Source organism: Passer domesticus, chromosome 22 (genome assembly GCF_036417665.1).
Source record: "Passer domesticus isolate bPasDom1 chromosome 22, bPasDom1.hap1, whole genome shotgun sequence".
In the NCBI taxonomy this organism is placed as follows: Eukaryota; Metazoa; Chordata; class Aves; order Passeriformes; family Passeridae; genus Passer; species Passer domesticus.
The window spans coordinates 2,792,439-2,819,706 of NC_087495.1; the positions used below are offsets into that span (position 1 = coordinate 2,792,439).

General features: G+C 40.6%; 2 protein-coding genes across 5 annotated transcripts in view; one reads left to right on the forward strand and one right to left on the reverse strand.

Moving 5' to 3' along the window:
• Positions 1-27,268, reverse strand: part of MTOR (mechanistic target of rapamycin kinase) — a 63,230-nt gene that overhangs the window by 17,113 nt on the left and 18,849 nt on the right. For all 3 annotated transcript variants that reach the window (XM_064397255.1, XM_064397253.1, XM_064397254.1), the window contains 10 exons: positions 26,821-26,983; positions 26,571-26,716; positions 11,002-11,077; positions 9,004-9,143; positions 6,519-6,619; positions 5,555-5,670; positions 4,168-4,245; positions 3,661-3,768; positions 1,528-1,653; positions 374-505 (listed from right to left, as the gene is read on the reverse strand). In XM_064397255.1, the coding sequence (XP_064253325.1) occupies positions 374-505; positions 1,528-1,653; positions 3,661-3,768; positions 4,168-4,245; positions 5,555-5,670; positions 6,519-6,619; positions 9,004-9,143; positions 11,002-11,077; positions 26,571-26,716; positions 26,821-26,983 (1,186 nt within the window). The remainder of the gene's footprint in view (positions 1-373; positions 506-1,527; positions 1,654-3,660; positions 3,769-4,167; positions 4,246-5,554; positions 5,671-6,518; positions 6,620-9,003; positions 9,144-11,001; positions 11,078-26,570; positions 26,717-26,820; positions 26,984-27,268) is intronic.
• Positions 19,428-25,672, forward strand: ANGPTL7 (angiopoietin like 7). 2 transcript variants are annotated; one of them, XM_064397256.1, is made up of 5 exons: positions 19,428-20,069; positions 21,672-21,775; positions 22,096-22,290; positions 23,073-23,271; positions 24,209-25,672. In XM_064397256.1, exons 1-5 carry the CDS (start codon positions 19,691-19,693, stop codon positions 24,376-24,378), a joined length of 1,047 nt encoding a protein of 348 aa, XP_064253326.1. In that variant the 5' UTR covers positions 19,428-19,690; the 3' UTR covers positions 24,379-25,672. The 2 variants fall into 2 exon arrangements, with proteins under 2 accessions (XP_064253326.1, XP_064253327.1); XM_064397257.1 differs by having other exon boundaries at positions 19,429-20,069; positions 21,675-21,775.

Here is a 27,268-nt window from a genome sequence, read left to right on the forward strand (position 1 = left end):
ACAGTGTAGAGACCTGGCAATCAAAACAGTGGATGAAAAGTCAAGCAGCAAACCTACACAGGACAAAAGAGCAACTACTGACCATTAATCCTGGCTGCATCCTTTGGGTACCAGCTACAGGTTCAGCAAAAATAATCTTTCCATATATGAAATAAAATTAGGGCCAGGTTTTCTCTGCGTTACAGAGCTTTAAAGAAAATAAAAAGCTTATGATCTGAATAACAATGAGGAAAGGAATTAAGTTATTCTCTTTTAGAGGAACAAAAGTAAAACATCCATCTTTGCCTTTGTTCTGTTGGGAACATGAAGAGCTGACATGTATGGCATTGCACAAAAGCTGAGCAGTGAAACAAAGCAGTGTGCTCTCCTGTACCTTACGGGCACTCTTCCACATGTGCTTCATGTATGCATAGGTCACTTGGGGATGGACTGTTGGCAGAGGGTGATCCAGCTGGCGAGATGGATCTACTCCCAACAGCAGGACTAGGGTCTTATGGGCCAAAGCCTGGAGAAGTGGAAAAGACAAAAAGCAGGTTAAAACATAATTGTCATTGTTACCTCTGGCTTATATTGCTTCAGAATTGTCCAACACTAAAAAAGCACATCTGACCCTCTGTGGGTGTGTTTGAGGGTGCCAGGATGAGTGAAGAGATGAGACTCTTGACTCCATGTTTCAGAAGGTTGATTTATTATATTACGATATATATTACAATGCTATACTAAAAACTATACTAAAACAATAGACAGAAAAGATTCATCAGAAGGCTAGAAAGAACAAGGGAGGAATGATAACAAAAGCTCCTGACTCCCAGAGAGTCTGAGCCAGCTGACTGTGATTGGCCATTAATTAGAAACAACCAACATGCACCAATCACAGATGCACCTGTTGCATTCCACAGCAGCAGATAATTAATGTTTACATTTCTTTCCTGAGGCTCCTCAGGAGAAAAATCCTAGCAAAAGGATTTTTCAGAAAATATCATGGCTACAACCCTCCAGTTACAACACAGACCCAGCAGACTCCCTGGACTCATAAGCATACCACATGACAAACCATATGTCTTCCTTTGGATCAGGGCATTAGATTCTTGTTTCAGAAGCCAGTAGAAAGTGTAAAGTCTCTATTTCAAGTATTTGGTAAATGTTGTGATGAATGTTAAAATAGAACTGTAATGTGCAACAGTAACATCACATTCTAGATTTGACTCTCTGCCCTAGCAGAGAGAGCTAGTATTGATAAACTCCAGTAGTGCATAAAACCTTCCAGTTACAGCATGCAATGAAAAATTGGCCCAGGGGCTCTCAGGTATACTATCAGTCCCACAAAAATAACCTTGTCTACAAGCATGAACTTTATGCTGGTTACAATTTTAGCATTTCAACAATTTCTGACTAGTTTCTTCCTGAGAGGAGAGCCCATCCCACTCGGGCAATGAAAGCATTTAGGAATGCTCAAGGCTGAAGCAGCACAGTAAAAGCCAATCATCCAAAAACCTGCTGAAGAGGACAGAGCCTGACAATGCTCACCAGCCTCCCACTCTTGCCACACAAGCTGGCATACTTGAGCCAAGTTCTCATGTCCTCGTGAGGATTCACAACAAGAGACCGGACCATCAATATCCTCTGCCAGTCTTCCACGATCCGCTGACAGCCCTGAGAGGAAAAAGAGAACTTGTCAGTGTTTGGTCTCCAGTGTACTGCACAGAACCTTGATTCAGAATCTGAAGGGACTTCCATCAAAATAGAGACTTCTGTGCCCATAATTTACAGCAGACTGACATTAGGAACTATTTCTTTAACACTGCAGTGTGTGAAGAAGGTTCAGTCCCTGACCCACAATCTGCAGGCAGCTCAGTGCTTGCAGTCTAATGATATCCTCTAATGGAAAGAGGAGAAAAGCTCCTAAAGCTGAAACACATCCAAGAATCAGAAAAACTCTTCATATAATTCCCAAGTGAGTCAAAGTGCCTTCCAAAGTGCCTTCTCCACCTATTTTTGGTTTAAATCTCAACATGGAGATGGTAGAAAACCAAATGGTTGCAAAGATATTTTTGTCATTGCTCTTTTTCTTTGCCTTGCATGTATTCCTTTTGGAGGCTGGCACCTCTAAACTGGTTTTCTGCCAGAAACTGCAGCTCCAGCTGCTGTGCTGCTTGTGCAAGCATTGTCTGGTTCTTGTCTGTCTGATGGGAGAGGCACAACACTGTCAGAGCAGGATGAGTCTGTATTTCAAACATTCAAGGGTACCACAGAGAAGTAGAACTGTGGAAGGGACCATAACAACTAAATCCATGGTGCATGGTATAGTGGCCAAGTGCAGGGTAACAGTGATCCTCTATTCAGCCAGAACCTACTTGATTTTGAGGTAAACAAAAGATTTTCCAATGACAGAAAGGACCTTAGCACCAAATAAGTTATTCTTTCCCTTTTTCTTTTCTCCCAAGTTGAGAACTGGGAAGTTAGGCAAAGCTTGTTCCCTAATGCCCAGATAAACTTCTTCCAATAGGCATTTAAAAACTATTAAAAACACCTATAAAATATTCAAGAACTGCTTGTACTGCTTTCAGGACTATAAAAAGCTGCATTCAGACATTACATTTCCTGCCACTTCAGTTTCTCTACCCCAGTGGAATGGTCCTGAGCTTTTCCAGCCAGGAATGCAGATGGGAGACTAAAAGCTTTGTCACAGTTTCCCAAACAGCTAAAAAATATACAGCAGGCTTTCATAAGGTGGCAGATTATAGCATTGCCAGTGAAGAACTCTGCACAGGGACAAGTTCTTCCTCCAGGCAGCATTTCACCTTAGTTATGCCCTTTTTTTCTTTTACCCCCTTCTCTTGCAGGAATCACCCACCTCTATTTAAACAGGATTCTTGTATGTACTACTGCATCTGAGGGTATTCACTTTCACTGTAGCCTCTTGTAAGGAAATAGTGTCAAATATTTGTCTGATTTAAATTTTCAGAGGTGCTTTGGATTTTTGATGTTTAGCATAAGAAAAGCACAAACTTCTCTTTCAATACTGGAAAATGAACATTGCTAAAGGTCTCTTCTGAAAGGTCAAAGTTAATCATAGCATCATTTAAGTTGGAAAAGACCTTTATGATTATCAAGTCCAACCATAAACCTAACACTGCCAATTCCACCACTAAGTAATGTCCCTAAATGTTACCAATCAGCTGGAAATGTTCTTGTAAGAGGTCCAAAAGGAACAGGATAATCTTTTATTTTACAAGCATGTGAATTCTATGACCAGTTTTCCAACATTTGGAGAGAATTCACTTCTTAAAATCCAGCCAGCCAGGCAAAAAGTTCAAACTAGCTTGATCTAAATCAGTATTTCCAGATATAATCCAATACTGAGATAAGCAGCCTTGGGGATGTTACTAGTGTCTCTCTTCTGTACACATCTATTTCAAGGCTTAGTTCTAAAGTATCATATGAGCTGAGACCTCAGGAACATAAATTTGGAAAAAAAAAAAAAAGCCCAAACAAAAACCCCAGCAAGCAGGACAAGCAGAAAGGAGATGGAACACACAGCCACGTGAGCATGGATGGAAAGAGACATGGAAAGATTTGCTGAGCCACCACAGTGACCCAAAAGGAAGCTGCTCATGGCAGCCCACCAGCATCTCCATCCCTGACCCTCCATGGCTGTACCTGCAGTCTTTCCCACCAGATCTGGCGGATGATCTCACGGCGCTCTGGTACAAGTTTGTACTGGATAACCTCTTCCAGCTCTGACAGCATCTGGCAGGATACCATAGCCTGAAGGAAAAAATCACATTCCATCCCAATCACTACAGAACAAATCTATAATTAAGGAACAGTATTTTGGCATTGAAATCTTAACTACATAGGCTGCCCAACAGATAAAGGACCAACTGCTATATGCTGGTACCTAGATGACCAGCTGATTCAAACTCAAACTTCCTAAATGTCAACTCTTATTTCTTTTGAGGGGGTGGACCTCACCTCACTCACTTTTAGTTTGTCCTAAAGTTGCTCCTGCAAAGTTGTATTTTTATCTGACAAAAGCCATTTAGCTTGTGGGCCTACATAGGTTTTATGTTCAAGACAAGCACCTCTCTGAAGTTTTATGCAACTTTTAGAGATATTCTGAAGCTGAAGTGAAGGAAGGGAGTGAAGGCTGAGAGCTACACTTACCCCATAGGCTCGACTGTAACTCTCTCCTGCCATGGCAGTCAGCTCAGCATCCAGCAGGTCTCTGGCTTTGTCAATGCACTGAAATAGAAGATATTGGGGCAAAAGTAGTGTGCTTTATCTAGAGTCAGCTGTTGGAGCTGCTGTTCAGCTGTTCCATCTCATGAACAAAGCTGGCATTGTTCTCACTTTCCTCTCTCTGGGAAAGGATCCTATAAATAGAAACGTTTGACAGGAAAACAGTGGCCAGGGCATGTATAAGGGAAGTCAAGGGACCTTCAGTCATCACCTGCACAATTTGAAGTTTGTCTTCCTAGAAAATCAAAGTCTGCAGTATTTCTAATCCTACTGTGATTGTAGAGATCATCATTAACAACATTTGTAGAGGAAAGGTTCGCATTTTACTGCAAAAGAGTTGGTTACAAAAAAGAGCCTAAAGAAATGGCTCTTGCTACCACACAATGCAAGAAAATAGCTTTCACGGTTTTACATAACCCAACAGGATTTTATGAATTTTACAGGACAGCAAATTTCATTTCTCATCCTTAAACTAAGACAGGCTCTTCAAGCATGAAATAAATCCTGCTCTAGTTCTAGTCATTATATAATCTCTCACCTATAGCTTTTCCTGTTCAAAATGTTAAAGGTTAATCACAAACTTTACCTTTTTGAATGCCTGGTTAATTTTACTGTGCACATCATCCAAAAATCTATTTATGGGTTTTGACAGCACAGATTGAATTACTCCTTTATCTAAGCTGGCAAGCCAGCACAGAATTCTGAGACATGGGACTTGAGCTTCCTTGGAAAGTAAACAACACGTTTCACATCTACAGAGTCACTCTGCAAATCTCCTCTGTGACAAAGAGGCATTACAAATACAAATTACAAGCTCTGTTTAATAGACTCATTCCTTTATCAGACTTATTCCTTTATCAGTGCTACCAGAAAAATTAAGATTATTGTACATGATATATGTGAGCACTTCACTGAAAAAGCTGTAAGAGACAGAAGTGCACAAAAAATCCATTAGGAATCTTACAGGTGTCTCAGGCATTCCTGGAAATTTACAATCAGTGCCTTGTAGAACAGAACCTCTGCTGAGATAATCCTTGTGCCCTGCCTGTCTACAAAAGAGGTAAAAGAAGCCAAAAAATGACAAAGGCATTCTATTGTTCTACAGCACTATCTGTCAATACATTCACTGCTGTGTTTCTGGAAATACAAGGTAAGAGCTATCACCCAGGTCTAAAATATCCATGGAAAACACATTATTGGGCAATTCATAGGTCATAGCCAACTGCTTTACTACAGCCTGTTTTTCCAGGAAACTCTGTAGCCTAGAACATCTTAAACCAAATTTTGGGACACCAACAAGGAGGATAATTACTTGCTGAGCCAGTGAGAAAAGGTCTTGATGCAGTGCCAGTACAGCCCTGTAGAAAGCACCATCGTGGGTGTCCCTGGGGATCATGCAGGTGTATTCTTCCATGCTGTCCCACTGACCTGCAGAGACACAGAGATCCTCAGTAACACAACAGCCTTCCCTGCCAAGTGGGAACAGAACAGAACTATGACTTAGTGCTTAGACATCAGTGCTGAGGCCTGAGTGCTGTGTGGTAATTTTGCATTTAAGTCAGCTCTCCAACAGCTTGTCTTTGGTAGGGACACTATTAAATACATAAACATTCACATAGCTACAGACAAGAAAAACAAAGGCAGTTTTCTTCCAGACAAATTGTTATCCTTGTGGAAAAGGTTCTTTCATTCTTTACAATGAAACAATTAAAATTCTGACACTTCCAGAACATTTGAATGAAAATGCAGAAGATGAATTCATCTTCAAAGCAGAAGATGAATTTTTCTCAGCAAAGGCTGGCAGAGAGCAAGTGATTTATCAGCCTCCCCAGTAAATATCTTGTTAACAACACAAATGGACATTTGGACTACTATAGATTTATTCACTTAAGATTGTCTACTCTGCAGATATACCTCTAAAATGTTGAGCAGATACTGTTCTTGTTCTAAACAATAGTCTGCCATAGATCTGAGAAAGTCTTTTTATCTTATTTCCAGCCTGAGCTCTGTTCAGTGTAAAGCCAAGCAAAAGTGAGCATTAAAGCAACCAATCATCTGCTCAGACCACTCTGTTACTGGAGTCCACACTGGGACACTTGATGTAAATGCAGGTTTTCCAAAGGACTTCAATATGGAATGACACTTCATTCCCCAGTGTAAATAATGTGGTTACTTGATGTTGCTGTTTCCTGTATTCTGTAGCTCTGAAGTCAGTTAAAACTATCTGTGCTTGCACCTCATGGGCTGCTGCACACCAGCACAGGAGGATACATTACCTAGGCCCCAAGCAGCAGCAGCAGCCATCCTGGCCATCTTAGCTTGAGTTTCATCATTCACCTGGGTCCACTTTTCACAGCACTGCTGGTGGAGTTGCCCCCTAAGAAGAATCCACAATTTCTGATCAGCAAAAAGCCTCTTCCAAGAATTATGCCTCATTAAACAACCACTTCCCACTGATAAGACAACAACCAGCCCCACTGTTCTTTTTATACTGAGTGGAGAATTGGATTTGACTCCTCTGGCCAACTCAACCATGCTAGTCTGATGACAAATATCCTATTCATCAGAAAATAATTTTAATGTATACTATGTTTTAAAAATACACATCCAAAGAAGTTTGCATTTGTTCCTCAGTAACTGTTAACGCCTAGTTTAAAATTGGACAGATAATGCCAGTTTATAAATACAGGAAAAGAAATACTCAAGAAAACGAATAAACCATCACCAAAAAAAGGATGCTTAAAATTTTTGCAAGTGTCATGATCTGGACAGCTTGGGCATGGCTCCTACTAGCCAACAATTTGAATTAACACATCAGGTCTGAAGACAAAGACTGAAGAATGAATGTTGCTGTAACCTCATATGGAGACTTGTCACGGCAGGATCTCAGAGGGCATTTGAATCTTTCATCTCCAGTGGAGAGGAAGCACCAGGATTTTTTATATTATTTCTTTCAAATCAACTGTGAATGCTGCACTAATAGAAGCAATTACCCTGGGTGTTGCAGTTCCAGGATTTCTCAGGCTGGATACTCTGTAGCAGTGAAACAGCTGCCAACTGTGAGGGAGAACAACTTGCTTGCCCTAGTGTTATCCTCTCCCCTCCCAAAAGGAAAGATGAGTTAGTCAAACAGAACCAATGGGCTGCCACAGGCAAGACAGTAATTCTGACAGCTTAATGGCCCAGGAGGGGAAAAAATCCCCAAAGCAAATGTAAAACCAAGCCAAACCTTGCAACAGCAGTAAATCAGGACCTCATAGATGCTGATAAAACACTATGGCTCCTACAGGAATAACTATATGAGGAGATGAATGGCTAAGAATGTTTTGGCTGTACTCTAAAAATATCACAGCAGAATACTGAAATAGTGATGCTGCACAACATCATTCTAGATTATCTGCCTTATCCCGTGAGGCAGACTCCAGCAGCACAGTCAGTCAAGTTGAAGGCTCCTGAAGAATATCAGCAGCCAAACTGTGGAATCCTCAGCCTCAGGATGACATCTCCAGAGTCAGCTGCAGGGCAGCAGACTGCACTTTGCCAAAGCACTTCTGAATTGTAAAAACACCTGCACAGAGCTGGACTCCAGTCCCACAAGAGAACTCAGAGACTCTGATTGCTCTGGTCACTACAGACTACCAATAAATTCATGATATCTAGCTCCAACAGAGGAAAATTGTCCTTCTGTTGTTCCATAGATCTGGTGCTGATACATGAATAAGTAGGAGGTTCAGAAAGGACACTTAACACAAATACACATCCTGCAGGGGGGAAAAATTCTTCAAATCCCTGGTGAGAACAGCCTACTTGTACAAAAGCTGGTTTAGGAATGCCCAGTAAGAGGACCTATTTTCCCTACTAGAAAAGCTACACCCTGTATGTCTCACCCTTGTTTAGAAACAAAAAGAGCAGAAAATGATGCCAGAATGAAGTTTCTCCAGCAGTTCTGTTTCTAGCACTAAAATGACTTTAGTGAAGAGGAATCTCCTTACTGTGGTCCCATCCCCTGGGTTCATGTCAGGACCCATCAGGAGAGAGCTTGTCATATGCAAAGCTCAGAAAAGAGGTGGAACCTGGACGAACCCACACCTGCCCCTGGGTAGAACTGCACGCCACACTGAACAGGGTGCCTTCTCCAATTATCTTCTTGGACTTGAACAGCCAGAAAAAACAGAAGCCCCCAGTTAAGTAGCAAGCTGTAAGTCACCAGCAGCTCACCCTGTCACAAACACTGATTCCAGTCAGTTATGTGCTGACGACAGATGTTTGACACAAAACTTGAAATATTAAATGTCCACAAAGACAAGGCTTAAGAAATGCTGAAAAAGACTAGTAAGGAAAACCTCATCCTTCTACAAGGCATAGGTCTGACACTGAATAAACACAGAAATCTCTCATGTTTTAATCAGTTTAAAAAGGAGGGTCACAATGAGCTCCTTTTATGACTCTTTCTGACAAGCTCTGCTCAGTTAATGTTTCCTCTATCTACAGTGTCTTTCTCTGTTATAAATGGGGTTGGCCTGATTATAAGATTGCAGATTCTCTTCCAGAGAGACCTTAACTCACCAGATGGCCAGTCCCAAAAGGCTTAGAGATGCCATTACTGATTCTGACTTTAATGAACAAAGTGAGATGCCACACAAATACTCAAAGTAAGTGGGAGTAAATAGGAATTCAGGCAAAAAATTTGCACCTGAATGACAGCATCCAGAGAACACAAAGACACCATTTTTCTTTATTCTTCAGGCATTCCCCTCTTACCATTCACCAAGTGCTTCCAAGCAACGCATCCGTCCCAGCATCAGCTCAGGATCATCTTTGTTTGTGTCCATCTTCTTGTCATAGGCCACCAGAGCATCTTCCCATTCATGAAGCTTTTCATACCAGGTAGCTTGAATTTCCTAAGGGAGGGGAAAAAAAAGTAAAAATAAACAGCAGGATTAATGTTGATCATTCTGTATTAACTACCACAGCTTTTCCTAGAAAATTCTGTGTCTATGTGGGTCACTTCACCCTGTTATCATTCTAAATAACCTCACAGACCTGTGACACAGAGAAGAGCCTTGAGCTAATGTGAAAACTGGAATCCTGGCACTGCTCCACCTGCCCAGAAATGAACTCAGGTTTACCAGAGGGATGAATCCAACATCACCCCCTTACTCAGTGCCACTGAAATACCAGATCAGCAGCTGGTGCTTTTTGTTTTGGAGAGGCAGAGTGAGTGCAACAGGAGAAAGGGTAAACCTGTAACATATTTCACTTCCCGTTGTTGCATATACCTGCATTCAAACAAGAAAAACAACCTGGCATTCAGGAATGGAATGACTAACTAGAAAAAAAGGCCAAACTTTGCATCTGGCTACTGCTAGGCAATTACTTAATACAGCAGGCAGTATGAAGTTGGGGCCCAATCACACCCTTCACAAGGGAAGGCAATGGTTTGTAACAAAGCCATTAAAAGTTAGCTAGGCAGTGATCTGTATCAGTTAAACCCTTTTCTTCAGTATTTCTTTCTATATTTTGTTTTTCATTTTCAAGAAATAAAATGCCTTAATACATTTCCATGCCTTTCTCTGGTGGTGTTTTTCTGCTCAGTCTTTGGCAGCTCATGCCTTGACATAGGCTGCAGAGCAGATTATTTTCCAGACCTGTGGGCAGGGTCACTATAAACCACGATTTGCATGCCAGGTCTTCCACTTAGCCCTTTAACTTCTCAGCTAAGTCATATTTCAATTAGGTCCCTGAAAGTAGAGCTCACAGCTCCTCTTCATTTCTTTTCATTTAATTTCAATTTTGGCAAGCTCTGTGCTTTGAACTACATTTACTGCTAGACTATGTTGCTGCTAAAGAGTGAAGTCAGAATTAGGTAATGCAGAACTCTGCTCAATCCACCCAAGGAATTATAAGAAGCTGAAAAGATGTTTTGAAGTCTGTACTTCTCCCAGAAGGACTTATTTTCCAGTCTAGGTCAAAACCACACATAATCCTACACCGAGGATTTCCACCATTTTGTGCTCATACCTGGTTCCCACTTTCTAGTGGTTACTACTTAGAGAGGCTGGTCTACTGTGCTTCCATGGCTGCCTTCCTTTTCCTAATTATCCTAAAACACTGCAACAATTAACACTGCAAAACCACCTTATTTACCAGCAGAACTATCAGGACACCATAGGTGGTTTGGTCTTTGAACACAAATTAAATGACTCATAAAATGAGAAGGAATAATAAAAGGTAAATCATTCTGAGAAAGACACAGCAAATACATAATGGGGTTATTTGATTTTGGTGAGCAGACTAAATTGTAAGGGACTGGTTAACTTGCTATTCTAAATAATACCTGTGAACACTTTTGAGAGAGACTAGAGGTTAACTTCCATTAAATCCTGATCTTGAGGGTGTTGATGCAGTTTCTCAAATCCTTTAAGCTTAGAACAAGAACTCCCTCCCTTCCCAGCTTATCCTACATAAAAGGACTTCTGTCTTCAAGTTGCTCACAGCTGCATTTAGTATCAACAGCAGCTGCAAAATTCTCCTCCAAATCAAGTTTCTTGCGGTTCCTGTACCCAGCATTTGCTGCAAAGTGCCCACTGAACATCCCTGTAAGCAGCAAGGCCTTTCTTTATCAACAATGAAATATTATAAGCAGGGATAGAACCTCGATGTGACTGATTGAGAAAACACACCACCACCCACCAAAAACTAAGTACAGAAACCATAAAAACCTAAGACATGAAGAAGCAATTATCCAGTAGGACTCACCAGCTCCCCAAAGTGCTTCATGGCATATTCCAGCACACCAGCAGCTGCTTCTGGCTGTTGGAGTTTATTGTTAATGCTGCAAAGGGAGGAAAAGAAAGATGATTTAACACAATTGGTAGAAGCTTCTACTTGATAATACCAAAGTTCATAATTTAGAATTACCAATAGAACACTCTTTTTGTTTAGACTTCCACATGAACAATTAAACCTCAATAAGGCACACAATGATCATATATTTTCAAAACAACAGGTGCACACATTCTCTGCACACAGTCTGAAGACTTGTTACACAAAACAGAGATGGTATTTGATTATCAATTCTATGTAACAGCCTGCATAGTGAGAAGAATAGTTGCCAATCATTTTAAAGGCATGGTTTTTCAAACAGCTGTACTTAAAGAGTTTTACAGTACTTTTTTCCTCCCCATTCTCTTAAACAAACCATCAACTCCTCTAAAAATCAAAGCAGAGAATTTAATGATGCAGAAAACAGTCTATATCAATAAAACAGCTGACAAATATCACCAGGAAATTCCATAAAAAGTGTGCAACCCTAATTTCAGTTTCACAGTTCATACAAAGCCTCTGTATTGGTACTAACCAACACTGGCACTTTTCTTTTGCTGGTTTTCAAGAATATGCCAGAAACTGCTGCCATCACAACCAATCCTCAGTCTGTACCAGGGAGGCACTTGTTTTGCAAGGCCTGCTGAATTTTATGAAGCACAAGCAAACAGGCTACTCTTGAACCTGATTCTCTAGTTCATGAGCTACAGCTCTCCTCTGAAATAATTCCTATTTCACATTTGTTTCCTTATTTTACTATCAGAAATGGGGTACTCAGTGAGTAACACTACTCCTACACCCCAATTTAATGAAGAAATCAACTTTTTATTAAGCTTCTGCTATTTTATAAAGCTTGTTTATGAACAGCCTCTGGTTCATCGCCCTCCTCTTTCCCTACTGACTCTGGAGAACCAGCAGTGCAAATTATTCAAAGCAACATCACAACACCTGAGCACCTACCACACATCCTACAGCCCAATATTAACATCAGTTAATGTCTGGAAAGGAAATAGCACAATTAACAAAACAAAACATGGCAACAGACAGCAGTGCAAAGAGACTTTCAGTGGTCTTTGGATAGGACCACAGACACAGGAGCTCTCAGAAATGCTCCTTCTTGCCTGCCATCATCAGAATGGCTACATGACTTCCCCCTGAGGCGAGGGCAGGGGATCTGTAAAGAGAAGCAAATCTAAAGAACTGAAGGGATTAATACACAGACCAAAAAAGGGGACATTTTTCAAATGTATGCTACATTTCTTCTGTCTCTGGAAGCCTTTCCTGACAAGTAAAGAATCCAGCTCCCAGACATACTCTGGATACCTGTGAAGGTTAAGTAAAATACTCCTGGATATTCGGCCTTTGGACTGGTTGAACTAAAATCAGATTTAGCCAGACCATAATCACAGTTCAAGATGACTGGTACCAACAGTAGGAAGCACTTAAAACAGACCTCTTTAATTTTTTTTAACAAAGTAGTCAAAGAGCACACTAACTCCAGCTGGTTTCCCAAGGGAAAGCTTGGCAGCAGCCTCACAGAAGTGATAAATGGCTGTCACACTTCATGACCTGATGACTTAAAGAGCCATTGGCAGACACATTCCAGCATGTCAGACAGTTAATCACTTCCAAGTTATCTTTCTTGACAACACTTCTGACAAAATTGACCATTTTCTTTTATTGTTTCACAATTAGCAATGCTCTTCTGCCACTTCCTGGTGCACTCAATTACTCCTTTTGTTTCTTACTTTCTTGACTGTCCAAAGCAGAATTAACTCTCAAATCTATTTATGGTTAGGTTTAAGCAAAGGGAAGGAAAACATGGAGAGGAAAAGGAGAAATACTTTGATTTACAAGAATACACAGCAGTAGTTGTTAATAATCATAAATTACTCTCTTGTAACAAATTATCTACAACACAGTGAGCAGTGACAGGTAATTTTGTGGACTAGGATAAGCCTCTGACTGGGATAAGCCTCTCCCTGCAGCTGCTTTTCCCTGTGCTTAGGACCATTTCTGCAAAAGCAATAAATGCTGTGATTCCCTCTCCCAGCCTATTTTGAATACACACTATTTTAACCTGGTACATTCAAAACACACATTAAGCAAGTACAACATTCTGTGCTTTCCTTCTCTTCCACCTTCCTTCCATGAAGGCACAGCTCCTCTCCCTGCAGAGCTGAGCAGTCTGTGCTCAGACAGAATCTTCCTGAATGTTGTAACACTCTTAAAAGCACCACAGAGCTGTTTTCTAGCCACCATGCTGGAGACTGAACAGAAACAAAAACACTGCAGAAAAGCATCCAGGCATTCAGAAAAGGCCCTGAGGGCTAATATTCCAGCCAGGCAGAGCTGCCAGGGGTTTTTAGCCAGTGTTGCTGCTGGAAATCAGGGCAGTTTACTGGATTAGAGTCAAGGGGATGGATTTCTCCTTCTAGCTGAAAAAAGATAATTGCAAAATCTCTCTGGATGAAAGGAGAAGGTGGGAAAACATCTCTCAAGATATGAGAGCCAATGCTGTTGGCTAAGCTGCTGGACAGTGACTTAAGTCTTTGTTTACCTGGAGATGTCCTTGCAATTATTCCTAGCTCAGAATAATGTTCAGTTTAATATTAAAGGAAAAGATCAGTTGTTCTCCATATCCACTGAGGGAAGAACATATTCATCAGTTCATTTTTGTTAAAAAGCTAGAGAAAACTCCACCACCACGTCCTACTTGAAGGCTTGGCAGGAGGGTGTAAAAGAACATTTTTAGGGTATTCAGAACATTTTAGAAGTTCTTAGGTATAGGTTTGGTAGGTCACTGGTAACATCTCTCAGGAAAGGCTTTAAAATTATGTGTTTTCAATGCTAACATATTTACTAAAATATACTGAAACTATTTCAAGACAGAGCTGTCCCATGCTTGCAAGTGGGAGACCACAGAAATAACAAGACTTCCTAAGTCAGATAAACTAGACTTTTAATTTGAACTAATGCACTAATTTCAGTGCTTAATATCCACAATTTCACATTTTATTCAATCAATAGTGATTAGCAAAACCAACAAAACAACAGAAGAGCCTTATACTTTCCCTCTAATTGAGCATAAATCAGTTGCAAAACTAATTCTTATCAATAAAGTTTGGTATGAGTTCAGCTCATGTGGGCCCACTGCATAATTACTTTACACAGAACAATGTAATTTAAATTTCCACCCCTGTTTATTAAACAGTATCTGTACTATAGTCAGAATCATGTCCAACCCTGACCTATTTGGAGCTCTTGGTCATGATGAGTGGGATATTAAAATGTAAACAAGCCTTCTGATGAAAAACATTTTCCAGTTGCTATGTCAGTCTATCCCTACAAAAAGTGACTACCCTTGACTAACTTCCTAACATAAAAATCTTGGTCAAAAATCTTAAATCTTCAAATTTTATTAGTAGTGAAAAGCTACATAAACCTACTGCTTGATTATTAAGATATCAAAACTGTAGGTTTTACATGTACACAGAGGTAGAATCACAAGAAAGAACAATACTTAAGAGAAATATATTCCTATTGCTTGCATATTTTAAAGGTTATTTAAACAGAAACCAGACATGAACTGGGAATCAAAATCCCCTCACAGCCAGAAGTGACTGCACTGGTGATTAACCAGCACCAAACCTGCCACACTCATCAGCATTGGTTGGGAAATCTTAAAATTGGAGAAATCTTAAATTGGCAAACCAAAACCACTACACCAACTTTACTGTGTTCAGCGGGAAGAGAATGAAAATGATTGGCTTTTCTCCCCTACAAACCCAAGGCATAAATGTGCAATATTTACTAGAAATGTTCTCTTTTATACAGTCCTGAGAGCTTTCCAGTCTTCCATTATCTTTGACATTGACAATATTCTCTGTCACTCAAAATATATTAAATTTACAAGAACTCACAAGCAACCAGACTTCCTCATCTTCTCATAAAAATCAGAAGAAGAAACTCTTTATTTTAACAGAGCCTTTTCAAGCGGTCCCAAAGTTATCCATGAGGGAGCACAAACATTTCCTATTGCCAGAATGCATCCCAAACACAATAAAGAAACTTTATTTTTGCAATAAAGCAGCTTGTATGCAGAATCTAGACAAGAAGATAACTTTGTACTTTTTTCAGTCTCCTCAAGTTTGCTTAGAAAGATCCTCTATATGACAGACTTTACCAGCCTCAGCCAAGCTTGTTTTTCCTCCTGCAGAAGTGCTGAGAGCTGCTTCTAGGATTGGAAGGCATTGCTACTTTGTGGAGACTTGGGGGAACAGATAATCCTCTGGCAAAAGGAATTGGCTTTGATGGCCATTTTCCCCAGTTCTATGATTTATTTGTCTTGAGGCATCCCCCAGTCCTTGACTCAAGAAATCTCAGAAATGTCCATCATGCCACTAAAAAGTATTACCATTCTGGGAACAAATATGTTTGAGAAACTGATACCAGGAAAGAACTGTTTTCAATCAAGAGTTGTGATGATTGAGTGCTTCCAGGCCAGAGCAGCCCCTTTGGCTTCCAGCAAGGAGCCACCACATTGCTCACAGGCATCCAAACTGGCCAAGTTCCCAATCTTGATCTAAATGCTTGTAAATAAAATAAAAACATTCCTCAGTTTTGAAAGAAAAAAAAAAAATCAGTGAAAAATGTTACAGTAAATTTCTTAGCTAACCCTGCTGCTTAGGCTGCAAAAGGTTCTGTATCACCTATTTTTTATTAGTCAGAAAGCAGGGAAGAAAAGAAATTGCTAAGTAGGATATTTAGCAAAAAAAGGTGAAATACAGAGCCAGTCTTTGTGTATTGGTTAAGCAAAGAGGGGATGCCTTAAATAAAAAAGAAATCACAAAAGAAAGCAGGAAGTAGCAGTGTTTTGTTTCTTATCAAGCCCTCTCTCCTGTTCCACCTGTCCCACATAATGTCAGAGATTTACAGCACAATCCTGGCCATGAAGCTGTAGTAGAGTAAATGTTGGAGCATTTATGAGCATCTCCAAAGCCAGAGGTGAACAGTTTCACATTTCCTGGGAGGAAAAGCAGTATTTCAGAGCTCCACCACAGTGTGGGCCAGCTGAGAGCTGATGAGAGCCTTTGCCACCTCAGCAGGCACCAGGAATTCCAGATTCTCAGCATTTGCCAGATGCATATTAAGGGGTTTGCAACGAATGGCTACCAAATAAACAGCCACAGGGCACTGAGCTTTTCTTCTTGTCTCAGCTTTGCATACACCTGCCAGAACAGCTTCCCAGAGAAGGCAATCATTTAAACTCACCTCTAATTTAATCTGGCCCTCCAGGGACAGGAGATAACTGGTTCTAATCAAGTAATAATGATATATTTGAATTTAGTAACATCAATCAACATTATAAATATATGGCACATGAAGATTGAAACGATGATTAGCCTCAGTTCTCCCAACCACTTCAGAACTGCAGCATGAATAAAGTCAAAAAGGATTTGTCTCATGGTTCTTGACTTTATAATCTTGTCTTTTTAGCTATCATGTACCACAGTATTTCCACATACAAAATATAATGGAGGAAAACTAAGCTGATGGATTTCAGACCAAACGATGCTCAATTTCTCCATCAGTATTGGGGAAAGGAAAGAACAGGACCCACTCAGTAATCATGGAACTAATTTCTCCCCAGGTACGTCTCAAACTTTACCTCTTCACAAAATGTCCCAGGATCCTGAACTCAAATCGTAAGTAGAACAGTACAGAACAGCAGAACAGCTTTTGTCAGCTCCAGCTACTGACCTAACCTGGCAATGACTACCATCTGTAGCTATTGCCACCTCAGTGACCATATTCAGTTCTCCATGAAACTGGGAAAGACCCAGCTTTCAAATATTCATAAAGAAGTCAAATTCCACTAAGGCTGGTATCTCTGCCAAGGGATGTCTCTGCCCAAATATCTCCTAATGTTTTCTCTAAAATAATGACAGATGGGAAGATTTGTGCTTTTCCATTCCTGCACAATATGTCTGTTGTCACCCTCTTACACAGAACAAAGTATTCTCTTTTACAACAGGTAAATCAAAGTACCCTGCAGAAAGATGGTTTGCATTTGGATATACAAATTAGTAGCTGAATCCAAAATAAAACCCTGGCTGTCTTATTTCCAACTAAATATTCCAGTTTAGAGAAGGGATTTGGAGGCCTTTTTATGGTGTTTTGTAACATATGTGTTCAATTGAATCTTGGATCCTTTAAAAATTTGTATAAAGAGGGAATGCATGGACCTACAAGTGGCTCCCCTCTTCCACACCTGTCCAAGACAGGAGAGTTATGGTGAGTGAGAGCAGCAGAATGGATTGAAGTCCTGTGTAACACAATGGGGGTGGTAGCAGGGTGGCCTTTTGGGGCAGAGAAGCAGAGTCTGGCCTGTCCTATTTTCTGTTCCAAGTTTGACAAAAACATGTTTCTCATCTCAGGAAGCCAGTGAAGAATTTGCCCCTGGGAATCACAGAAGCTCCAGCTGGAAGAGGGCTCAGACAGGATTAGAGGCAGAACAAAAAGGTCAGGCTTTCATCTGTGTGCAGTGGCACTTTCTGGTCTGAAGTATAAAAAGCAATTTTGCTATGGAAGGTTTCTGGAATGCCCATGACAAAAATGGACTGAAGCCTATGGTCTGTTATGGAGGTACCCTCTGTGCTTTAAACAAATTGTACTTGCATATCTCTGGCAATATCTCAGCTCACCAATCCCACACAGTGCCCTCACTAGCTGACACGACAGACTCAGTTGTTTTCTCTTGAGCACAGCACACAGGCAGTCAGTCACCCACAAGACAGCTGCTTGTTTGGAGAGCTCTAATTCTGACCTCCTTGTAAAGACTCCCTCTTCCTTCTCTATAAAAATCCAGATTTTAATGACACCTGTATTAATATTCCTGCAGTGCTTTGATGACTTCATCTCCCAACACCTTCACACTCTTGTGGGTCTGTTTTGGAGAAAAACTATTAGCCAGCCCCAGTGAAAATCAGAGGCAGTAACAAAGCATCAAGCAACAAGTGTATCAGAGCTGAGGAGGGAGAGAAACTGCATCAACAAGCAATTGTGCTTTCTATTTCTTTAAAAGCAAATGTCAGGTCAGCAAGGCTCTTCTAATGGTTCCTAATCAAGCAGAAATCCTGCAGCCACGTTGGATCAGCAAAAGAAGCCAAGATGGGATGGAGTGTGTCAGTTGGGTTTGTCCTAATGGCTTTTGTGAGAAGTGCAAGATTAGCTTTCTTTTGTTTCCTTGGACATCAAGAAGCTTTCACAGTGTTTATGCAAGAAGCAGGTACATGAGGCATTTAATCCTTTATTTCATCTAATTTCTGCCCATTGTCATAATCAGAAATTTTGCAGGAAGATGCAAGAACCCACATGTTAGACAATTACAGAGCAGCTGGCCTGAGGAGCAAAAACTTATCCAGAAGGATCTAGAAGTAAGCCTGCAGACCTTCTGGAAAAGGCTGCACCTTTGCTGAAATGATTTTATTTGGACATCAAACTGCTATACTAATATTCTGAACTGTTAAAAGATATAAAAGAGGAGGGGAAGTTGGCGTCTCAGCCAGCTGAGACTGGACTAATACTCTGAATGTCTAAAAATTTAAGGTTTACTCTAAAATCTACTGTTTATGTAACTATGGATATTTTAATTAACCATAGACTTGCCTCTCAAAATCCTAGTAACAAACTGGCCTCCCTAACACTGGTGTTAGATTCCATTGCCTGTGAAAACAACCACCCTGTGTCAATTTTACACAGACTCTCACCATTACTTAATGTCCTTTCACTTGCCCACTATGAATAAACAGAGGAGTGAGTTTTTACTTACACATTCTGCAGATTTCATTTCATCCCACCCTCAGATATCCCATTTCTAAAAGAACAGCAGTGGATTTTACAACATTAATAGTGCAGAGAACCCAGTATCCAGAGAGAAGAGGATCAGATGCTTAACTAATTCATTTGCTAAAACACTGTCTAAATTAAGAAATAATGCAATCATAGAGTTACCCCAAACAACTTCTGGGGTTGTAGTAGAACTTGTAGCAGCCAGGGCTACCTTCTAGGGAGTTACCTTCCTTGAACTTCTATAAACTCACCCATTTTGAACAGCCTTTTCACATTCTGGATCTCTAATGCTCTCATGTTATTTAAGTGCCAGAACTAGTCACCAAGAGGGCTCCAATCCAACAGGCAATAATTGCTGGAAATTCTTCTCATTTCCTAGCCCTCTCCTACACCCCTTCAAGACAGAACTGAGGGAAGTCTCTCCTGCTCTCCCCCCAACCTTTCCTGGCTGAAACCTGCTCCAATTTCACCCTGTAAATACCTGATATGAACAGATGAACTGGGAGGGGCCAGGAAGCTCTTCATAGTTTCAGGGGGGTGGAGGTAAACAGAAAAATAGTATATAAGATGCTTTGAGACAGACTTCCAAAGTGCCTAGACTCTGACAGGAGGTGTCTGAAAAAAAGCCACTTCCTCAGGCTCCACCTTCAGAGACTCACTTCATTGGAAGCAAGGAAGGTACCAGGCTGCTGCAGGAAATTTTATACCTATCCCAGCTGCACTCAGACTACTGCAGTCAGCTGGAAGGCTTCTGTTGCTGTAAGCAAAAATGCCAGCAAGAGCCACGGTTCAGCTGGCATGGCTCTGCACTGTCACTGTGGCTGTGGTGATCTACCCAGCACTGCTGCAGAAACCTCCCAAGAGGAGAACGGTCAGCGGGAGCGCGCAGCTGAGGGTGCCAGGCTGCTGCGAGGAGATCAAGGAGCTCAGGCTGCAGGTAGCCAACCTGAGCAGGATGCTGCAGGAGCTGAGCAAGAAGCAGGAAGGGGACTGGGTGAACGTGGTGATGCAGGTGATGGAGCTGGAAGGGAGCACCAAGCAGATGGAGTCGCGCCTCGTCGACGCCGAGAGCAAGTACTCCGAGATGAACAACCAGATAGACATCATGCAGCTGCAGGCAGCTCAGATGGTCACACAAACGTCAGCTGGTAAGGAGGGGGTCACCAAGCTCCCAGATACACCTCCCCATGCACAATTAATGACTAGTTCCTTCTGCTAGCATGTCCTGCTAACGTGGTTAGCAAGCATGCACACTGAAAACTGCTGCTCAGGCAGTGACCATGAGAAAACTAGTTTGAATTTCTTCATCTGTATTTTTATATCTATGTCTGTTCTTAAGGGGTGCAGAAATTGAACAGGTATTGCATTTCTACAGTGAGGAATTGAGTCTAATATTTCATTTTCTGAGCACTACACTAGCAATCCTAAAAGAACAGGAGCTGGCTTGGTAAGGGAATGGCTCTGACAGTAATAACCTCTGAGCTCACAGTGCTGACGGGATTAGAAATTGTTAAAACAATTAGAAATGCTCTCCAGGAATTACTAAAGACTTGTAATTTTATCTTTATGACTATTTGTGAACCAGAGTAAAAAAAAGAGTGATCCTTTATTTTTGAATGATAATTCTTAAAAGTTAAAGGCTGTACATTAAATACAAACTGTGATATAGAATACAAACTGTGATTTATACCTAGCCAGACCACAGTTAAATTCTTCAAAATTCTCTTCCCTGAGGGAAAATGTCACTGCACACAGTGATTGCACAGGCCTGTACTCAATGTGGAATGCAGGTGCATTTTTAGGTCAGTTACCTGTAAAGGCACTTCTAGAAGAAAGCATCCTCTCTGCTGACTTTTCTCTTCAAATGAAATTCATTGCAATGAGCTTGAACTGTCTCAGTCTCAACTGGGTTTGCCAAAAGACTTCATCTGGATTTTTTTTAACATTAAGGAAGAACTTCTAAATCTATTTATTTAATTTTTCCTCTAAAATAGTCCCATCTGGTTAGTTTTGACACATCACTATTTACAGTAGGCCTTAAAAAAAGTTACACTATAACAAGTCTCTTGAAGCTGAAGAAAAAACAGTTACCTGCAGCAGAAACTGGCCCAGAAGGTATTTAAGACAGATGTGTCTCACCTCACTAGGTAAGAGACATTTCTGAAAACTGTCAGACATTATAAAGCCTTGCTTCAGCTCATTTATCCTCCTCAAAATAGCTATGCATTTTACCATCTTCAAGTCAGCTCCTGCACCAGGAGGAAAAGAGGCTTTCCCAGACTGACAGGCTGCAGTTAAAAGGCACTTTCTCTGTCACAGATGCCAGTGCAGACAGGGCTGAACAAACATCCCTCATCCACAAACTTGGCCAACCTCTTCACACACTCAAGACAGACACCTCGCAGCAGGCTTGGCCATTTCACTGGATGTATCTTTATTACTTAGTTGGGGGTCAGCAAATAGACTTTCCAGCACAGACACACGGTGGCAATGTGATGAGAAAGCAGAGATGTCTTTTTGCATAGCAGAGGTTAAAAATATTAAAATAAATAAATTAATAAAAAAATCACAAAATCCCAGTGTTACAATGCCTTTTGCCAATGCATACACTACTCATTTCAGGAAAATATTAAACCTGTGGAAAGCCTTCTTCCTTACTCCTTCTACTACAAACTAAACTTTGCAGAAAGCACCTTTACAGAAGAGGAGTTCTTGCTGCTCAGATTCTCACTTTCTGGTTCTGATTCAAGTAGATGCTGTTTATGACTGCTCATCACTTTACCAGAGGAACTACCGAATTTCTGGTGTCTACAGGTTACCTCCTGATGAATTTTTGGGAATTCCAGATCTGGAGGTAAGGCTATTCAGTACACAAGGTATATTACATGTCTTTTAAAATATAATCAAGAAATACCTCTCTACAGAGGTGCAAAAAGCACACTCTAAGTTTTGGTACCCTGTGCTTGCCATCACCATCTTTATGTAAGCAAACTTAAAAGGATGGAAAGACTGTATGTACATTTAAGAGAAAAAACAGAAAAAGGGTTTATCTAATAATTTTTTGCCATAGAAGTTTCTTCAGGTTGTGAAATCTGGAACAATGTGCTGTGTTAAGAGAACTGAACCTTCCCAAGTTTACTGACAAGTAACTACTGCATTTTTTTCCTATTCCAGGTGTTCTGTGACATGGAGACAGATGGGGGTGGCTGGACTATCATCCAAAGACGTAAAGTTGGTTTGACATCGTTCAACAGGGACTGGAAACAATACAGGGATGGATTTGGCAATATTAGGGGAGATTTTTGGCTGGGAAATGAAAATATCTACCGACTTTCAAGACGCCCCACTGTTCTGCGGGTAGAGTTGGAGGTAATTAATAAGCTCTTAATTCCAGCAGCAAAAGGCTTTTTCATTCCCCAGTACCAGATACCAGCTCCTATCTTTTTTGGAGGCCCAAAGAATTTTCATGCTTTAATTACAGGAGAAGGAAGTAGGATCAACCTAGGAATAGATTCAAACACAAGACAGAAGTATGTTCTCCCCTGTGCAAAGCCAGTGGCACAACCTTCTGTCTGCACACTCACTGTGTCTTCAGAATGTCTGGGGATCTTTGCAGAAGCCACTGCAGACAGAGATCAAACTGCTGATCATCTCAGATTTACAAATTCAAAAACAGATGTCCCATTAAGTTTCCAAGCCTCTGAGCCTTTTCATTTTGCAGCACTTCCTTCCAGCCTGGGTACAAGAGTTTGCATTGTGTTACCCTCAATTTCTCCAGTCTGTTAGAGGCTTGGATTTGACTTAGACTGGTTTATAGTTGATATAATTGCATTGAGGGATGGGATATGTATAAACTGAAAGGCTTAATACCTAAAAGTCAATGTTTCAGAGAAGAAAAAAATTACTTGAGGCAGCATGCTGATACAAGGATATTGAATGCAAGAGCTGCACATCAGGCTTCCTACAGATTGTACAACACCAGTGCAGATAAAACTTGGAAGTTTCATGCTTTGCTCTGGAAAGTTCCTTTGCCTTAACAGAGCAGTTTCTGCAGTCTGAGACAGTAAAAATATAGGTATACAATCATGGATGCTGGAGTCTTTTTGGTAAATGCTCTAACAGGACTGATTCCTCCTCCCTGTTTTGTGCAGGACTGGGAGGGTGACACGCGCTATGCCCAGTACCAGCAGTTCACCCTGAGCAATGAGATCAACAGCTACCGCCTGTTCCTGGGCAACTACAGCGGCAACACGGCGCGGGATTCCCTGCGCTACCACAACAACACGGCCTTCAGCACAAAGGACAAGGACAACGACAAGTGCGTGGATGACTGCGCCCAGTTCCGTAAAGGTAAAACACACACACAGCCCCTCCTGCCCCAGAGAGCTGCTTGGGTCAGCTGTGGAGAGCCCAACGCTCCCTCTGTCCATGCAACCAGTAATATCTCAATGGCAAATCAAGGGAGAGGTGAACAGTTCTGGAAAATAAACTTATGTTTAGTTAAAGCTGATTTACAGAGCCAGACTGTGCATTACAGACATCAAAATATCTCTGTGCTCTCTCCTACACACAGTTACCCAGTCCATTATAGTATCTGCCAGACTATCTCACATGCTGATAAAATACAGTGAGACAGGAAGTTATTCCTTAATATCTATCAGGTTCTTATTTTTTCTTTTATTTTGGTAAGTTTTCAAATCCTAGTATTAGGCAACTGTAATTCTTCTCCTGTATTCACCTCCACATTCAGCTTGACTTGTCATCTTTATTACAACCCTATTACAAGCCTCTAATTTCAGAGGTTACTCTCTTAATTTAGTATCTTTGAGTTCTGTCAAAGATAATTATCTTCATTACGTCTTGCTCTTTTTTTTCCACATTATGTCACACACAAGGTGCAAATAAAACTGTTGATCTCAGTCTCAATAAATACTCAGAGAGTTCAAGAACTCTTTAAAGACCTAAGATGCTCTAGCGAATTATCCAGATTAATTTGCTACGCTAATTCACCGAGTCAGAAACACATCAAGGAAATATTCTAAGAGGAATGAGCAACTAAATTAAAATCTACTAGACTAATTTGATTATAGAGCTGTAATGCCTTTAAGTTCCTAAATATCTATGTTAAGTTTTCAATTTATCTGCAACCTCAACTATCAGAGCTACAGGCTCCAGGCATTAAATGCTGCATTGTGCTCACTGTCATCTGGAACAAGCAGTAATCATTAATATAAATTAATGATATATATATAATTAATGTCAGGAATCTATTATGTTTCCTGACAAGGTGGCTATTGGTACAACTGCTGCACAGATTCCAACCTGAATGGGGTCTACTACCGCAAAGGAGAGCACACCAAGAACATGGATGGCATCACCTGGTACGGCTGGCACGGATCCACCTACTCCCTCAAGAGAGTGGAGATGAAGATCCGGCCAGAGGATTTCAAACCATAGAAGAAATCAACGTTTGATTGTACAGCTACATGACTTCACCACGCAAAAGGTGGGCAATAAACAGCCAAAAAAGGTTTCATTTCATCCAATAGATGCAACAGCTATGTACTGGTGATGTACACAAACACTGCGACACCAGCCACAGCCACCAGCACTATCAGGACTCAGGCTTGTTTCCTCCTCTTCAGGCTCTTTGCAAAGGGAAAAATATTGTGTTAGAATAGCTTAGAACTGAATGCACTTATAGCACCTTCAGAAAACCTATGGGTGTGTTTTCACTAGCAGTGTGATTACTGGGTTGCCTTAGTACTATTAACCAGATAGGCAGGGACTGAAAAGCAAAAGCCTCTTGGCTTCCTTTCCTTCAGTGTCTGGAGCAAGCACTGCTAAGCAACTTCTTTCAAGAAGCACACAAACCACAAAAGTTATAGACTCATTTAAGCCAGAGGAATCAATCAGAGTGTCCCCAATGCACCTTTCTTTAGTGTACAGTAAGTGGCTTACTTTCCCACAGAAGAACAAAGCTCAAAAATGTTGCATTAATTAGCATTGTCCAGATTCTCCCCTGACCTTTTACTGCCACCTCCTGCTGCTGCCTCAAACAATCCCCACTGAAGGATGCCCTAACAAATAGTAACACTGCAGGAGGATTTGTCCCATGGGCCCTCCAATGTTTATTTCTATCCACACAGATCACTAAATGCTGATAAACTAGAAAAACAACTTTCTAGGCTGTTCTCAAACTGTATTCAGGTTAGAATACAAACACGCTGTATGTCAGTAAGGCTGAGAGTGAGCAGCAGGTCAGCAAAAAAAAGTCCAGATGCAGCCAAATAACTCAACTCCAACACTTAAAACCACTGTGTTCATGTGTAGTACACCAGTACACACCAGAGAATCCCTAAGTGCCAAAAGTTACTTCACCTAAGGGAATATTTGCCAACACAGCAGACTGAGGAGTATCAAAATCTGTTTTGAAAACTACCCCAGCTGGAAGATACCTAGAGATATTCTGTCAGAAATAAACTTCTCCCTCACATAACACAGTGTTAAAGATAACAGTTAAAAAAGAATGAGACTCCTCCTATAGCCCTACCATTGTTTGAATATGTTGGAAAATGATCATTATAATTAATATATCTAATTTTATTCACCTTGAAGAGAGTTTGAATCTAGATGAGGTTGTTCAGTCCTGTGTGAAATGGAAGATAAAGGTGTCTTGGGAATTTACACATGTTCAAATATTCATAATGCAATTTTCAACTGTGTGGAACTATAGTTGGAACTATTTTAACTGTGGTATATAATGGATTTTTAAAGGTTTCTAAAACTTTTTCATTTCTAATAAATTGTTTCATTTTTAAGTGTGCTTTATGTCAATTCTTTGCTCTTAACTTGCTTTTTGATACACAAAAAAAAAACCCAACTGCAAAAGCAACTGAGACCAGGAAAAAAATACACTGAATTCTGTATTTTTCTCAGTAACATGAGGCAGAATGGTGAAAAAATAATAGAGGAGAAAAAAAATTGAAAACACAATTCCAAGGAAGTAGGAGGGTTGAAAAATTCACTACATAAAGACAAAATTAAGTTTTTGCTCAACCAAAATCAATTTGTTAATATCAAATAGCTGAGCTAACATTTCTGTGATATGGAATAGAGTTTCACATTTTAAAACATGTAGCTTAGCATCAAATCCTGTGCAAGTTATTTCAGGCTAACATCTGTGTCACTGACCAAGCTCAGAAACAACACATAATTTATAATATCTTCTATTTGAAATAAGAGCAATGACACCTATCTAAGCTAAATCAGCAGAATGTGATGAGAAATCTTAATTAAGAACTTCAACTTTTCTGACTTATTTATATGCAGGTATAGAAATCTGTCTCATTTAACCTACAGCCGTTTCATGACATTCCATAGTGAACTGGAAGGGTGAGAGAGGGGAATCAAAACTTTTTCCTGCACTCCTTCCTGCAAAAATTCCCTGCAAAACTTCCCTGGGCTTCTATCATAGTTTTAACCACACAGTACAAGGACAGAACTCAGCAGCTAAAATTGCACATTTGCAAGTAGTTTAACAACATCTTATGACAGAGTAAAGTCCTAAGAACTGCCTAGATTAATCCTAAAGGTATCTTAAATTGTAGCTACTTGAAGAGCAGAAATCTCACCAGTTGTGGTCCTACCTGATGAGAGACTCTAGAATAGCTGGGGTGGGACCCTTTTGAAATTCCAGCTCTTTGTAGTGAAGGGCCTTAGCGTATGCTCGACATTTGGCAGCTCTTTCCCCCAGAAGGACAATGCCATTGTCATCTCTCAAAGGCAGTGGGCCCTGGGAAGGAGCACACACATCAAAAACAGGATGAGTATTCATGAACTCCACAGAAAATAGCCAGCACAACAGCACTAGAAGGAGCTGCCCAACAGCATCTCTACCTTGTCACTGTGCTCCATGAATTCTGCCAAGTTCAGCAGGGTCTGAGTGACTTCTGCAATATCCTGAGAGGTCAAGGCCAACTCAATGCTTCGGATCAGCTCATCCTGCTGGTCCTCGTTCAGCTCAGACCAGCAGGAAACAAAAGCAGCATTGAAGAGGTCTCTGGAGAGGAACACAAAAGACAATGTGAGGTGGGGATTAATGAGAAAAAGTCTGTTTGATAGTGGGCTCACCTTCTTAACCAGAGAAAGAGAGCTAAAAAATACACTTACATGCCTGCCTGCAATAAACAGTGATTAGTTTTGATAATGCTAACTTCTGTGAAACCTTCATTTAAAAAATATAGAACAGGCTGGTATACTACAATAATAGAAATGTTGTGCTATCATATGCTATCAAAGTTTCTCCAAACATGCTGGTTGTAAAAAACCACTGCAGTTTATTCCA

What these genes read in the sequence shown, in the direction of transcription:
- ANGPTL7 (XM_064397256.1), top strand. Translation starts at nt 19,691, where the DNA reads ATGCCAGCAAGAGCCACGGTTCAGCTGGCATGGCTCTGCACTGTCACT. An exon ending in TGGGAATTCCAGATCTGGAG is followed by an intron (nt 21,776 to 22,095) that starts GTAAGGCTATTC and finishes TTCCTATTCCAG; the next exon opens with GTGTTCTGTGACATGGAGAC. An exon ending in TTCTGCGGGTAGAGTTGGAG is followed by an intron (nt 22,291 to 23,072) that starts GTAATTAATAAG and finishes TGTTTTGTGCAG; the next exon opens with GACTGGGAGGGTGACACGCG.